Genomic DNA, 13,489 nt, shown 5'->3' with positions numbered 1-13,489 from the left:
AACTATGGATTTTATTGATGATCATCATCTTTATGATAATAATAGCTAACACTTACATGTGCCAGGGACTGTGCTGCGAGCTTTATAATTACTGTCATTTTATCCTCACAATAACCCTGGGAGGTAGGTGCTAGTATTATCCCCATTTGACAGATGAGGAAACTGAGGCAAACAGAGATGAAGTGACTTGCCCAGAATCACACAGCTAGTAGGTGTCAGAGGCAAGATTTGAACTCAGGTCTTCTGATTCCAGGCTTAGTGCTCTATTCACTGAGCCACCTAGCTTATTAATAGTACATCCCTTGAGAATCAACCTTTTGGTCGAAAAACAGCATCCTTTCCCTGTGGTTCACTTATTACTGAAAGGCTTTTGGCTTCCTATAATTCCTATTAGGAGTTCCAAATATCCCTATGAGTCTCCATTATTAAGTACGTACTATCTCCAGAGACTGTGCTAAACACTGAAGATACAAAGACAAAAAAACAGACCCTGACTTCAATGATCTTATTTTCTACTGAAGAGGCCATTTCAAACAGCATGATTTTTATGCACAATTTTCACAGTTCTCATGGCATTTTATCTACACCTGACATGCAACCCAACTATAATTTGGTTTACCAATGGTTATAAAACATCCTGTTCTCCCCTCTCCCCTTCATTTTCTCTCCAGTGATGATCAAAGCTATAACTTTGGAAAAGTCAACACTAAGAGAATGGCCCAAGGTTAGCAGGAACTCTGGCCTGTTGGTATGTGTGTGTATCTTCCCATACAAGTTCAGGGCCCACATCTAATTTTTTAAAAAGCTTCTTTTGACCAACAAAATATTTTCAGCTTCACAAACTAGAAGGATTTAGGCTTGGACTCATTTCCACTCCAGGTGAAAAGAGCTATTTGAAACCGAGAAGTCAACAAAATAAAAGTAAAAATGGTTGACCTGTTCACCCTTGAACAGGAAGCAGTGAAAAGCCAAACTTGTGGGAAGAGTTCACCCAGGTCTAAGGGCAACTTTGTTGTGATGGACTGCAGAGAATGGACAACAGATGGCTGGAGCAGTTAAATGTTGAAAAACATAAGGTAATCAGAGTATAAGGGTAAATACACACACACACACACACACACACACACACACACAGAGTAGAATGTTAACCTCACAGGTCATACCCTGCAAAACAGAGAACAGAAGATGACTTGAAAGGGTTCAAGACAGCAAATCATTAAATCACTCCCAACACAATGCAGAAGAGCCAATTCAATTCACACTGTATAAAGAGAAGGTATAGAGCCAAAGGCAGAGGGCATTATCTTCCAGCACATACAAGCCTAAATAAAGCCACATCTAAGGCATTGGGATCAAATTTAGTTCCCTTGTCTTGTTTTTACAAAAGACTATTATTGAAGAAGATACGGTAAATCAGAGGACAGCCACCAGGATGTGGCAATTCAGGGCAGTCCAAGTAGAAAGAGCTAAAACAATGAGGTTCTGAACACTGCAAGAGAGATGGCAATGTGACCTCAGAGAAACACATTAAACCCTCAAAGTAACCTAAAGGAAAGACTGTTATAAGGTGATTTGATACTGTGGGTTCATGTATTTGCACATGTGTTCAAATGCATATGCATGTGGTAGGAAGGAAAGAAGCAGTGGTGAATGCAGAGAGAGTTATACCATCCAGGAATTTAAGTGGAGGGTTTTTTTTTTGTTTTGTTTTGTTTTAATATGGGGCCTGGAGCTAGCATACATAGAAAGCCTCCAAAGGCAGCACTGGAAGCTGCCAGTATAAACAGTGTCAAAGAGAGTTTAAAGAAGTTGGAGGGGAGGAGGAAAGAGAAAAAAGAACACCCAGGCTGTCCAACCATAGAATACCCTGTGCTCCTACCAACACAGTCAGAAACTCAAGAACTGTTGTTTGAAATGCAACGCTGTAATCACCATCTGTGGGTTCCATATTTATTCTCTCAGTGACGTCCCAATTGATTGTTTCAATGGGGAGGAGGGGAAAGATGTGATGACTTTTCTCAACCACTGCCTCTGCAAAGTTCCCTTGAGAGCTGAGGAGCCAAGTTGTGCTCTTTCTGCCTTGTACATCCACTGCTACCAGTTAAGGAAACTCCCACAACTGGAATTCAGCTTGGATTTAACTCACCTCTTCTTAACCATAAAGGGCCACCCAATGAGGAAGGAGGCTAATTTAAGAAAACCAGAGTTTCACTTCAAAACCCACTCAACCTTTCAGTGACAATGTATAGAAAGCAAAGAGATGGTTCGCTTCCACAATGGCCCAATGAAGGAAATGTTCATGGAGGCTGCTGCTCTGAGGTGATGGTATCTAACAGCTGAGTTTATGTAGCTCTTCGTAGATTCAAGTTGTGAATTTGGGGAAAATAGCCTAATAAACACTTGCTGGGTAAAGCACGTTAATCTTTACACATACCACAGAAAGCATATGGAGCAACACACACAGAGGTACTTTTAAGGAGTTTATACTGAATGTTTTTGCCAGCCAGTAAGCCAGATATTCTTACCAAAGCCCTAGGAAGGCCTACATCAAAAATAAATCCTCAATACAGAGACCTCTACTAACACACAGAGAATGAGAAAATAGCTCTAAATCTTGACCCCTCTGCCAAACCAATAGGGGGCTTATTGAGCTATTCTTAAAATTGGATGGAGATACACACATCATTTTCAAACATTTAATCAGTTTAAAAAACACCTCCTCTTTTTCCAGAATACCCCTGACCCCAAAAGAGTCGATTATGGAAAGAAATATGGAATGTTTCCCACATCACCTCTGTCTTTTTAGGACTTCTTGAGCTCCCTTAAATCTCAGCTAACAAGGCCATCTCCCATATAAAACCGTTGTGATGTCTATCCCCAATTGTTAGTGCATAATCTCCCTCCCAAATTATTTTGTAATTTGTTATCTTTTATGTGCTTTGTATCTATTTATCTGTGTAGATCCCGCATTTTCCCACTAGAATGTAAGCTTCTTGAAAACAGGGACTATGGTTATATATCCCAAACACCTAACAAAGTGCCTTTTCACAAAGTGTTTAATAAATGTTTGTTGAATGGAAAGTAGAGCTTTTAGCATATAGTGATACTATTTTATTTATATTACACATACATGTGCATATATATGTGTGTATACACACTGGTGTGATCCTGGTGATTTAGGAGTCCTATAAAATGAAGGCACTAGCAAGACAGATGAATAAGAAAGAAAGAAAACTAACAAGAAAAGAACCCTGGCAAATTATAACCAAGAGCAAAAGTGGAAGTGAAAACAGCTTACCCCATTTCTCTCTTCTTCTTTCCTGCAGCTAAAGTTTCAAAAGACTAATTTTTCTCACCTTCAATTTCCACAAAAATAAGGCAACAAGAGATCCATGATTTCACCAGTGTGAGTGTTCCCTCTACAAAAGCAGGTCAAATTCCCTCCATATCTTGGCAGGTGCCCCTCACTGGTTGCAGTGGCTAAAAAAATAACTGTCATGTGCTGTCAACCCTCTGGCAAAGGGCCTCTCTTAGCTTAGCTAGGTTGGTCATCAGAGAATAAACGTTCAGATCAATCCATAGGTTTAGCAAAGGGTATATTGTAAGAAGTTAACATGTTTCTTTTACTTATGTTGCAGTACATTTGCTGGGGGTGGATATACAGTGATATTTTGAAGTCAGATGTGATCTGGATTTGTGTGGCTAAAGTGAATGTTCTCAACTTTATGTTACATATGCTTTATATACAAATCTCAGAAAAGTTCTGAAGGCAGTGACAACCCTACCATAATAGTTATATCTCAGAAAATACTTATTTTATCCTTATTTCCTTCATAGTTCATAAGCTAACTCATCATAGTAATAATTTCTTTCTAAATCTTTTTTTTAAGGATGAGGGGAATGCTATTTCAATGTATTTACAATTTGCTAAGAAAACCCATTTTGAAACTTAGTTTCCTAAGGCTAAATAAAACATACTTATTAATACAATCACAAGTGCCTGTTTTCCTAAATTAACAAAATAATAGCAAACGGCAAACTAACGTTTCCTCAGCTTCTTCTTTTATAATACTCAAGTCTAACTCATAGGCGTTCCAATAACAAATAAATTGTAATACTTGCCAAACCTTGTTTTGAACCTAGTACTAGGAAAATGTTAAGAAATAAATAACCTTCTCTTTACTTTAAAAGCACTGGAGAAGTCACTATTTAAAGGAAGTCTATAACTATTTGTAAAATCTAAGAATTTTTTGTAAGTTTAGTTAATTTAAATATTTACTAAGCACCCAGTATGTGCAAAGTAGTGTGTTATGTGCTGGGAATAGAAAGATGAAACATCATCATCATTATAGTATAGGTTTTCTTGATTCCAAGTCCAACCCTCTAGCCACCAGAATAGATTGTGGGGAAACAAAAGAGAGTTAGTTGCAACTTGCTCACAGAAAATTTAAATATGGTATCACTTCAAGCTGGGGGTCAGGAGGGGAGAAATCAAAGAAGCTTTCATGTAGGTGATGGCATTCTAGTTGGGTCTTGAAGGAAGAGGATTTGTGTTCCAGACATAAAGGATAGCTAGCCTATGGAAATTCACAGAGGCAGGAGAGCACAGGGCTAGATTTAGAAATGGTTATTAGTCCAGTTTGCCTGGAATAGGAAGTATGTGAATAGCAGCATGATGAAATAAGGCTGCAAAGTAAGTAGGAACCAGGTTATAGAAGATCTTAAATATCTGGCTAAGGAGACTATATTTTATTTTATAGGTAATAGTGAGCCACCAATGATTTTTGAGTGAGAGGAAGGGAGCTGTGACAAAATGAGCCATATAGGAAGTAGGAAGACGATGTTGCCACTTGTGTGAAAGACAGATTAGAGCTCAAGAGTCTATTAGAATAGTCCAGTGGAGAGTTGATGAGAACCTTAATTAAGATGATAGTAATGTGAATGAAAAGGAGGAAATGGATTTGAGAGAAATATAATAAAGAATCAGTAGGAATCATTTCAGTATGTCACAGAATTAAAGAATTTCAGAGTTGGTAGGGACCACATTGGCCATCCTGTTCAATCCATACCTGAACAACAATCTACTCTACAACATCCCCAACAATGGTCATCATTCTCTTAAACTTTTAATGAAGAGGAACCCACTAGCTACAGAGGCAATCCATTTCACTTTTATGTAGCTATAATCTGGGGGAAAATATTTATATCAAGTATAAGTTTGCCTCTTTTCAATTTCTCCCTACTGATTTTAGTTTATTCTCTCTTCTACATAACGACTCATGAAATACTCAAAACAGCTATCATGTTTTCAAAGTCTTCTGCTCTCCAGGCTAAATGGTCACAGTTCCTTGAAGTGATCCCCACAGCACACAATCTCAAGGTCCTTCATATCATGCTAGTTGCTATCCTCTGGTCACTGTCTAGCTTATCAACTTTCTTCTGAAAAAACGTGATTCTTAGAACTGAACTGAAAACAATATTCCAGATATGGTCTGATAAAGGCAGATAGTATCACTCTATTCACTCATAATGTAGCCTAAGACTGCCTTAGTTTAGTTGATTGATATTGAACTTGCAATCTACTAAAAACCTTAGATCTATCTCATCTTATAGTGAAACTTTTTTTTAAATCCAAGTGTAAGGGTTTCCATTTGTTCCTATTATATTTTATGTTTTTGCTAATAGAGGTCCTGAGTCTTATCATCCAGTAAGTTTGCTATCCTTCTTAGCTTTGTTGGCTGCAGTTAGATACTCATGAAACATAATGCCAAGCACAGATCAATTTTCTCTAAGCATCAGGAATTTCAACTATGGGGTTTGCTTAAAACAAATTACCTTTCTAAGTATCATCCTCCCTCCAACCAAAGTCACCATACCTCCCCCGAGTCCTGCAAAAGAGAGAACATCTCTATTCTCTTTGTGTAACCTTTGAAAGCAGTATGTGCGCAGGGGCTACCAACACTTCAGTTATGAAGAACCTATAGATAGTTTGGTCCTTTGAGAGTCGAAGTTCTAAGCCACAGTCATAAGGCTGTTTTACCTTTCTATTCCCACTCCTACATAATTACACCTAAACTAGCCCTCAGTTTGACCCACATTTACCACAAACACCAGGACCCATAATTGCTCCTCTTAACTTTCTCATTATCTAGTTCCCAATCTTTACTTAGGTCCACCACCTGTCAAATATCTGTATGGACAAACCTACTGATGATAACCTAGCATCACCAATCATGCCTTTGGAATAGCTTCACTCTGAACTGCCCTTCCTGAGAATTTGATGCAATTTGCTTCATCTTGAATCTGTGATCATCTGAAACCACCAGTAAGATAGGTTGCCAGAAATTATGATCCATAAAAGCGATGTCCTCTCAATCTCACATCTAGCACTCAAAATAAGGGGAGTTCTGTCTATAACAGTTCAAGTTCCCATCCTCTTGGGGATAGTGAAATTTCCTTCAATTATTGCCACCTACATGAACAATGTAGGTAAACCAACAATACTGGCCACAAAGAAATGCAAAAGTTTTGATCCTTTCCTCTTCCAAACACCACCTGGCTCAACAGAATTGTTGGTTCATAGCCAGTCTCATTCTTTTTCCAGGGGTAATATCTCAGCAAAATAACCCCTCTGTTATCTTTCTGTAAGTGAAAAATGAGGTCAATTGTTCAATAGTTTAGCCAAAAAGACTGCCCAACATAACCTTGCTGTCACCAAGCAGGATGTGGAAGCCAGGAGTGTCTGCATCTCCCTTCACTGTTAGTTTTACAACCAAACAGTGTTTCCAGAAGTGTTAGATCACTTAAACAACAATAGCAGCAACTTATGTTTCTATAGTGCATTAAAAAGTGCTTTCTTCACAACAACCCTAAGAGGTAGGCAGCGTGAGTATCATCACTCACATTTTACAGCTGAGGAAACTGAGGCCCAGAGATATGAGGTGACTTGCCTAAGGTCAGGCAACTGGTAAGTAGTAAAGTAGAGACTAGAACCCAGACCTTCAGAATCCAAATCCAGCACTCTTTCCACTGCACACCATCAACAACCCAAAACAAAACTCTATGTCTTTGGATTAAACAAGTCACTTGACATCTGGGTATGTGCCATTCTCTATCTTCCTTCTTAAGATCGAATCCTAATTCTGTATAGAGAGTAGAGTACAAAAAAATCAACAAATGTGATCAGTTATTTCGACTCCTTGGATGACAATGTCAGTCTCCTTGGCAGGAACAACACTGAATTTCTACACAACATTGCGCTTAAATCACTTTTTAAAGACAATGAAGAGAATCCGTCCACCAAAGGAATCTCTTCACCAATCACAATGAAGTGCCCAAATTTGTAACTAAAACAGACATCTGTCATCCAAAACACAGAAAGGAAAACTGTCATATCAGCTTAGTGGTGAGATGGACTTGCTCTTTTATCTCAAGAAAAAAAGGAGAAAACACTTTGTCAATATCATCTTCCTTTGATCAGTGCTCCCATCCACCCTTGTAATAGCAATCTGTATTCCAAGTATCTCACCATTTTCAACTCAGAAGGCATAAGTGCCCTCTTAGAAGTCCTTAGCATCCCCCTGCTTTCTGGGTATAGCTTCCTTGTCAACATTTCATTTCAGAAATCTTTTTTCAATTCTTAAAATATTTCTTAAACATCTACTGTATGGCCCTCCCAGTAATAGAGGTCCTGATGCTATAGAAAAGAAATAAAAGAAGTAACACTTGAAGAACTTATAAATTAATAAACATATTCTTTCCCTCTTCTCAAGACCTCCTCAATCAATGAATAAATGCTTATTAAATGCCTACTATATGCCAGGAACTGTGTTAGCCAAAGGAGAGCGAAAGACCAAAATGAAAAAGTGACTATCCTTACAATCATCAGTTTTGTGTCAGGGACCCCTCTTCAGCAATCTGATGAAGCCTATGCATTCCTTTTCAGAATAATGTTTTTAAATGCATAAAATACATAGGATTATGAAGGAAACTGATTATACTAATGTTGCAAAAGTCTTTCTGGGGCTTTAAAAGAGTATTAAGACTTTTAAGATATCCTATATTGAAATAATTATAAAAAAATTTTAAGTTCATAAAAACCATGTTAAGAATCTTTGAGTTATCATTTCTTTGTTTCTCCTCCTACTCTCACTTTCTATTTAACTCTAAAAGTTCCTTTTCAGCCATTTTGAAATGCTAATATGCACAAGAAATTACTTCATTTTACTGAAAAAGAAAAGAAAGTTTAAAAGCCTGATTACCATGACCCAATTGGTTAGGCCACATTTAGTTAAATCTGGAATTTCCTGAAACTAAGGCAGAGCTTCAAAAAGTGGGGAATTAGTGTGTTGGGAGCATCAAAGAGAAAAGAAGATAACAGATTCTGAGATATTATGGAGACTAAAGGCAGTGCTACATAATAGAAAGGACACTGGGTTTGGAATCATAGGACCTGGGTTTAAATCCCAGCTCTGTTCTTTGCAACCTGTGTGATTTTGGGTAAATTCCATTCAGCAGTAGTCCACCAGAAAACCAAGATCTACATGGGCATTGTGCCATACGTCCTACTCCAACTCTGTTCCTCTATTCCCTCCCTTTTATTTCTTGCTCTAGGAACATCAATCATTGCTCCTGGAAAGGGTATGGTTTCAATGGCCTTATGGTTCCACTCACAATCCCTGTATCTCCCCAAACTGAAGATCCCTTCCTCAGTTGCTGTAACTGTACACAGTTACAGCAACACTGTGCGATAATCAACTTTGATAGACTTCGCTCTTCTCAGCAATGGAATGATCTAGGACAATTGCAAAAGACTCATGATGGAAAATGCTATTCATATCCAGAGAAAGAACGATGGAGTCTGAATGCAGATTGAAGCATACTATTCTTCCTTTTTTCTCCTTTTTTCTCATGGTTTTACCCTTTGTTTCTAATTCTTCTTTACAACATGACTAATGTGGAAATATGTTTAATATGATTGTACATGTATGGCCTATATGAGATTGCAAGACATCTTGGGGAGATGGAAGGCTAAGGAGGGGGAAAAGTTTTAAAACTCAAAGTCTTATAAAGTGAATGTTGAAAACTAAAAATAAATTTAAAAAAAAAGACCTCTTCCTTGGTCACCACTCCTGAAATATGCTGTCAAGCACTTTTGTATTTTTAGCCCCAAATCTAAAATAAAAATCCTTTTATCTCTTAACAAAATATCTTGCACATAATAAGCACTTAATAAATGCTTTTTAATTCATTCATTCAATTCATTTCACCTCTTAGGGTCATGGTTTAACTCATCTATAAATTGACTAAATAATCTAAGATCCCTTACAGCTCAAAATCCTGTATCTATGACCACTTATAAAGAATGTCATAGCGGGAATTTGGGGTCAGATACAGGTTGGACTGGATAACCTCTGAGATCTCCTTGAACACAAGATTTTGTAAAAGCCCTGAGCAACTGTTAAGCATCGGTAGCAACAAAATATAGACACTACGAGTGGGAAAGCACACTCTCTTCCATCAGTTCAGGCAATTTCTCTGTATTCCCCACTCTTCTAGGCAAAAATCTGCTGTCATATCCAGAGGTAGGTGAACTCGGGATTGTGTGTTTGTGTTTGTGTATGTGTGTGTGTGTGTGTTCACAGGCAATGTGCAATATTAGAGGTGGGAGGTGTAAGACCACTGGAGAGGGGAAGGTGAACCAATAGACTGAGTAGGAAGTAATCATAAATGAGTGAAGAGAGCTATTTAAACCACAGCCCCCAAGCATCTGTTCAGAGGAATGCCTAGTTAGCCTTTCCACTCTTGCAACATGATTCAGTCATTTACTGCTATTGTATTTGGCTAAAAACTAAAAGTGCAATCCAAGCAAGATGAACAATGTCATTAGAGAGGAATAACCCTGTACCAGAAAATGTAATGACTTTTTTGAAGGCAGCTGTGATTATTCAGTAGTTATGGTTCGTTTTGAAATAACCAGGGTGACCAAACCACACCATGTTTAAAAAACATATAAAAGCCAGCAATAAGATGATGACTACCCCGAATTCTAGTTCTGCTTTCCTGTCAGAATTGCTGATGAGGTGCATAAATAAATTTAAAATGACATCTCAGGTTAGATACCCGTTAAATGGATAAGAACCTCTAATTCTCATTTACTAAGTTCAGTGACTTGCTGACCAAAGCTTGAAGAGGTCACTAATAAATACCTTATGGCACCTAAGGGGTGGTGCCATTAATTTAAGTGGTGTTCGGGATGTCCCCAACTTTAGCAAGAGCAAAAGCACAGAATATCAATGTCAGCAGTTACATAGCTGAGGAAATGATTCTTAGATGTCCTTTTTTAAACCCCATGTGTGGGGCTTTCTTGGGGGGAGGGGGAACAAGGCCACATGGCTCCCCTATTCCTAAGAGGAGGCCTTGAATAATTTTTGTTTCCTCTCCCATTCCTCATATGCTCTCTCTTCCCCCAAGACTTTTCAGGTCACCCTTGATTACTGTTTAATACATTCTGAGGCTTCCTGAAAGACCAAAGAATACAAAGATACATGAAGGACACATTTAATACTTAAACAATACAGGTTTTGAATTTAGTGTAGCATGGTGGGAAGTAAACTGTATTTGGAGCCGAAAGACTTGAGTTGGAACCTTAGCTCTGATATTTGCCATCTGCATGACCTTGGCAAGTTACCTCCTTTCTCTGGCCCTTGGCTTATCTATAAAACTAGTGGGCTGAAAGAAAATGATCCCTGTTTGCTTCCCTTCCTATAATCTGTGATGATATCAGGCTTTATCAAGAACAAGGCCAGGTAAAAATTACACCTGATCCACATGGCAAAACTCTGTTCTTTCCAGGGGACTTAACCCACTATTCAGTCTTCCATCAAGTCCATCTTGTCACCTTTCTACTGTAAGATCATTTTGCTTTTTTCTCCCAGGTCCCTTTCTTTTCTCAGAATGTGATACTCAAACCTGTCACTAACTAGAGATCTCTCTCTCTGTCTCTCTCTCTCTCTCTCTCCCTCCCCACCCCCATTCCAGACGAACCAAATGATTTCTAGTTGTAAAACTAAACAGAAGTGACATGACTTACCACATATTTTAGAGTCTCAATGAGAAAAGAAACTTATTTCTGGAAAGCAAAACCTCTCAAAAGTCCAGCACCCCACCCACATATGCAGTTTGAAGGCAATGAAAAGGTATTTGCTTCCATCCCTACAGACAGCCTGTCACTCACTGAAGATAGCTGGTTTGATATGTATGGTCTGTTCTCTTGGCGCTCTGTGTACAGTGCTTGAAAATACAGGAGGAGGGTGAGAAGGTTCTGTTGTGGGGGGAAGGGCAGGGTAAGGGACAGAGGGATGCTATGTGGGCAAAGTTTGCTTATCTCTCCTGTTTCAAGCCCCACTATCTTTCCTTGTTACTTTGTGGCACTGTTCTCCACCCAGAATGTGTTTCCTTCAATCTCAAGGGAGTTCTAAGGGGTTTTGAATTATTGACAAGCCTAGGGAAGGAGCTTTTGAAAATACCAAGCACAAAACCAGACCCATTTTCTGAAGTCCAGTAGAAACAAAAGACACAAAAAACTTGGTTTGCTGTCAGTTTCCTTTCTATGGGAAAGTCTGCCTTTGCTAAATAATGATATTCACAGAAAGACAGAGACTTGGAAATCCACGCAGGCAGCAGCAAAGTTCCCAAAGCTTCTCCAGCTTCCACTGGGACAGCGTTACTCACCCCTAGCCATCGCGCTCCTTTATTGGCAGCCTGTTGGATTTGGACTCTTTTGAGGGTGACATGGTAAACAGCTCCTTCCTCTACCTCTTCACCCCAGTCCTGAATCGAGCTCTGCCGGGGAAGGGAGAAAAACAAAAAGAGAGAAAGGGGAGAGAGAAAAAAAAAAGTGCTTTTCTTCCTCTCTCTAACCACAATGTATCCAGCTGCTTTGCTGCTTACAACTGTGTCTCCCTCAGCACTCGAGGAGCAAGATGAACTGTTCAAAATAAATCTAACTATCAGAGCAACTCACTGCGCATTGAGATAGAGGGAATGCCGAGATTTACTTGGCAGGCTGCCTTTTTCTGTGGTATCAGGATACCCGGACTTTTCCATTTAGTTATTTTTCCTAGACTCTCACATATTTTAAATAGTTTTTTAAAAAAACAAAACTTTTTCCCCCTGAAGAAAGAGACTTGGGTTGGATTAGCCAGCTTTTTTCACACATACACACAATCACGACTACCCACCCCACCCCCACCCCCCAAGTTAAAGGGAAAAAGTCACTGGAAGATTGCACTTTTTAAAATGTCTCACTTATTTAAACTCAAAAGCAAATACGTGTCTAAAATGCTAAGAGTTTTCATTTCATTGGAAAGGAATTACTCTGTTCCACCACCTTTCTTTAAGATTTTGGAATTTTAAAAGTTAAAAGTTTTATTTCTATCGGATGATCTGGCAAGTGAGAAAAAGGCATCACATCATCGTGCACTTGCAACTAAAATATTTTCTGAAATGATTCCCGGATTTGCTGTGTCCCCGACTAAACCCAAGTTTCATATTAAAGAGTCCTGAGCCAGAGAAAGGGAAAAGGGAAAAACAAAAAAAACCTCCTGGATTCACCCAGACGCCGCTAACTTTGTTTTCCCTTTTCTGAAAAGTTTCCCTTCACGGCCACATATTACACACACACACACACACACACACACACACACTCACGAGACAATTGCTGGGGAGATAAGCATCATTTAAGGGCAGCATACAATCTGAGAGTCAAGAATCTGGAACTCTCCTGCCCATAGCCCTCCGAGAAGCTGCACGCAAATGTGGGATCGGATGGCTTGGTTCACTCCAAGGGAGTCCAAACAACTCCTAGAGGAAATAAAAAGTGGGGGGCCTGGGGCGGTGGTGGTGGTGGTGGAGATTCCCCACCAAAGAAGTCTCTAAAGACGTCAGAAAGTTCTAATTACCATTTTAGCTTTCCAAAGCAATTTCATTCTCAGTTTTGTCTTCAGGATACGGACGCTGCATGATGAATCCTGTTTGGAAGCAAAAGTCGCTCTTTTTTCCCCCTCTTCTTGCAAACCTTCTTGCAGACTTTTCTCCCTCGCAGGCAGGCAGGCAGGCGTACGTACAGACACACACACACACACACACACACACACACACACACACACACACACACTCCTGCTGCTGCTCCCGCTGCTCTCTGCCCCCCTCTCTCCTGCTCGATTCTGCTGCAGTCAATTCATGACCACAAAGAACTGAGCGAGGAGAGGGAGGAGAGAGAGAGCAGAGAAAGACTCCTCCCCACGCCACTTTGTGATGTAAGGTTTTCCTGTTTATGCTTATGAACTTACTCTCCCTTTCTTAAATTCCATACAAAGTCCCGATGAGACAGTTTCTCCAGCTTCCGAACCTTCCAAAGGCTATCTCACCAAAACAGACCTCTGAAGTTTATCTGGGTTTCCAATGGTCACCAGGTGCCAAAATAGAA

The 13,489-nt window shown here is 39.4% G+C and overlaps 1 protein-coding gene across 2 annotated transcripts in view; it reads right to left on the bottom strand.

Annotated features, from left to right (window-relative positions):
* Positions 1-13,199, bottom strand: part of RGL1 (ral guanine nucleotide dissociation stimulator like 1) — a 156,905-nt gene extending 143,706 nt beyond the window's left edge. For both annotated transcript variants that reach the window (XM_036755958.1, XM_036755959.1), the window contains exons 1-2: positions 12,963-13,199; positions 11,734-11,844 (exon numbers count right to left, since the gene is read on the bottom strand). In XM_036755958.1, the coding sequence (XP_036611853.1) occupies positions 11,734-11,844; positions 12,963-12,989 (138 nt within the window). In that variant the 5' untranslated portion in view covers positions 12,990-13,199. The remainder of the gene's footprint in view (positions 1-11,733; positions 11,845-12,962) is intronic.
* Between the last annotated feature and the right edge of the window lie 290 nt (positions 13,200-13,489).

This window comes from Trichosurus vulpecula, chromosome 4 (genome assembly GCF_011100635.1).
Source record: "Trichosurus vulpecula isolate mTriVul1 chromosome 4, mTriVul1.pri, whole genome shotgun sequence".
Taxonomy (NCBI): Eukaryota; Metazoa; Chordata; class Mammalia; order Diprotodontia; family Phalangeridae; genus Trichosurus; species Trichosurus vulpecula.
The sequence above is the reverse complement of the archived record's forward strand: the minus strand, read 5'-3'. Positions and strand labels throughout refer to the sequence as shown.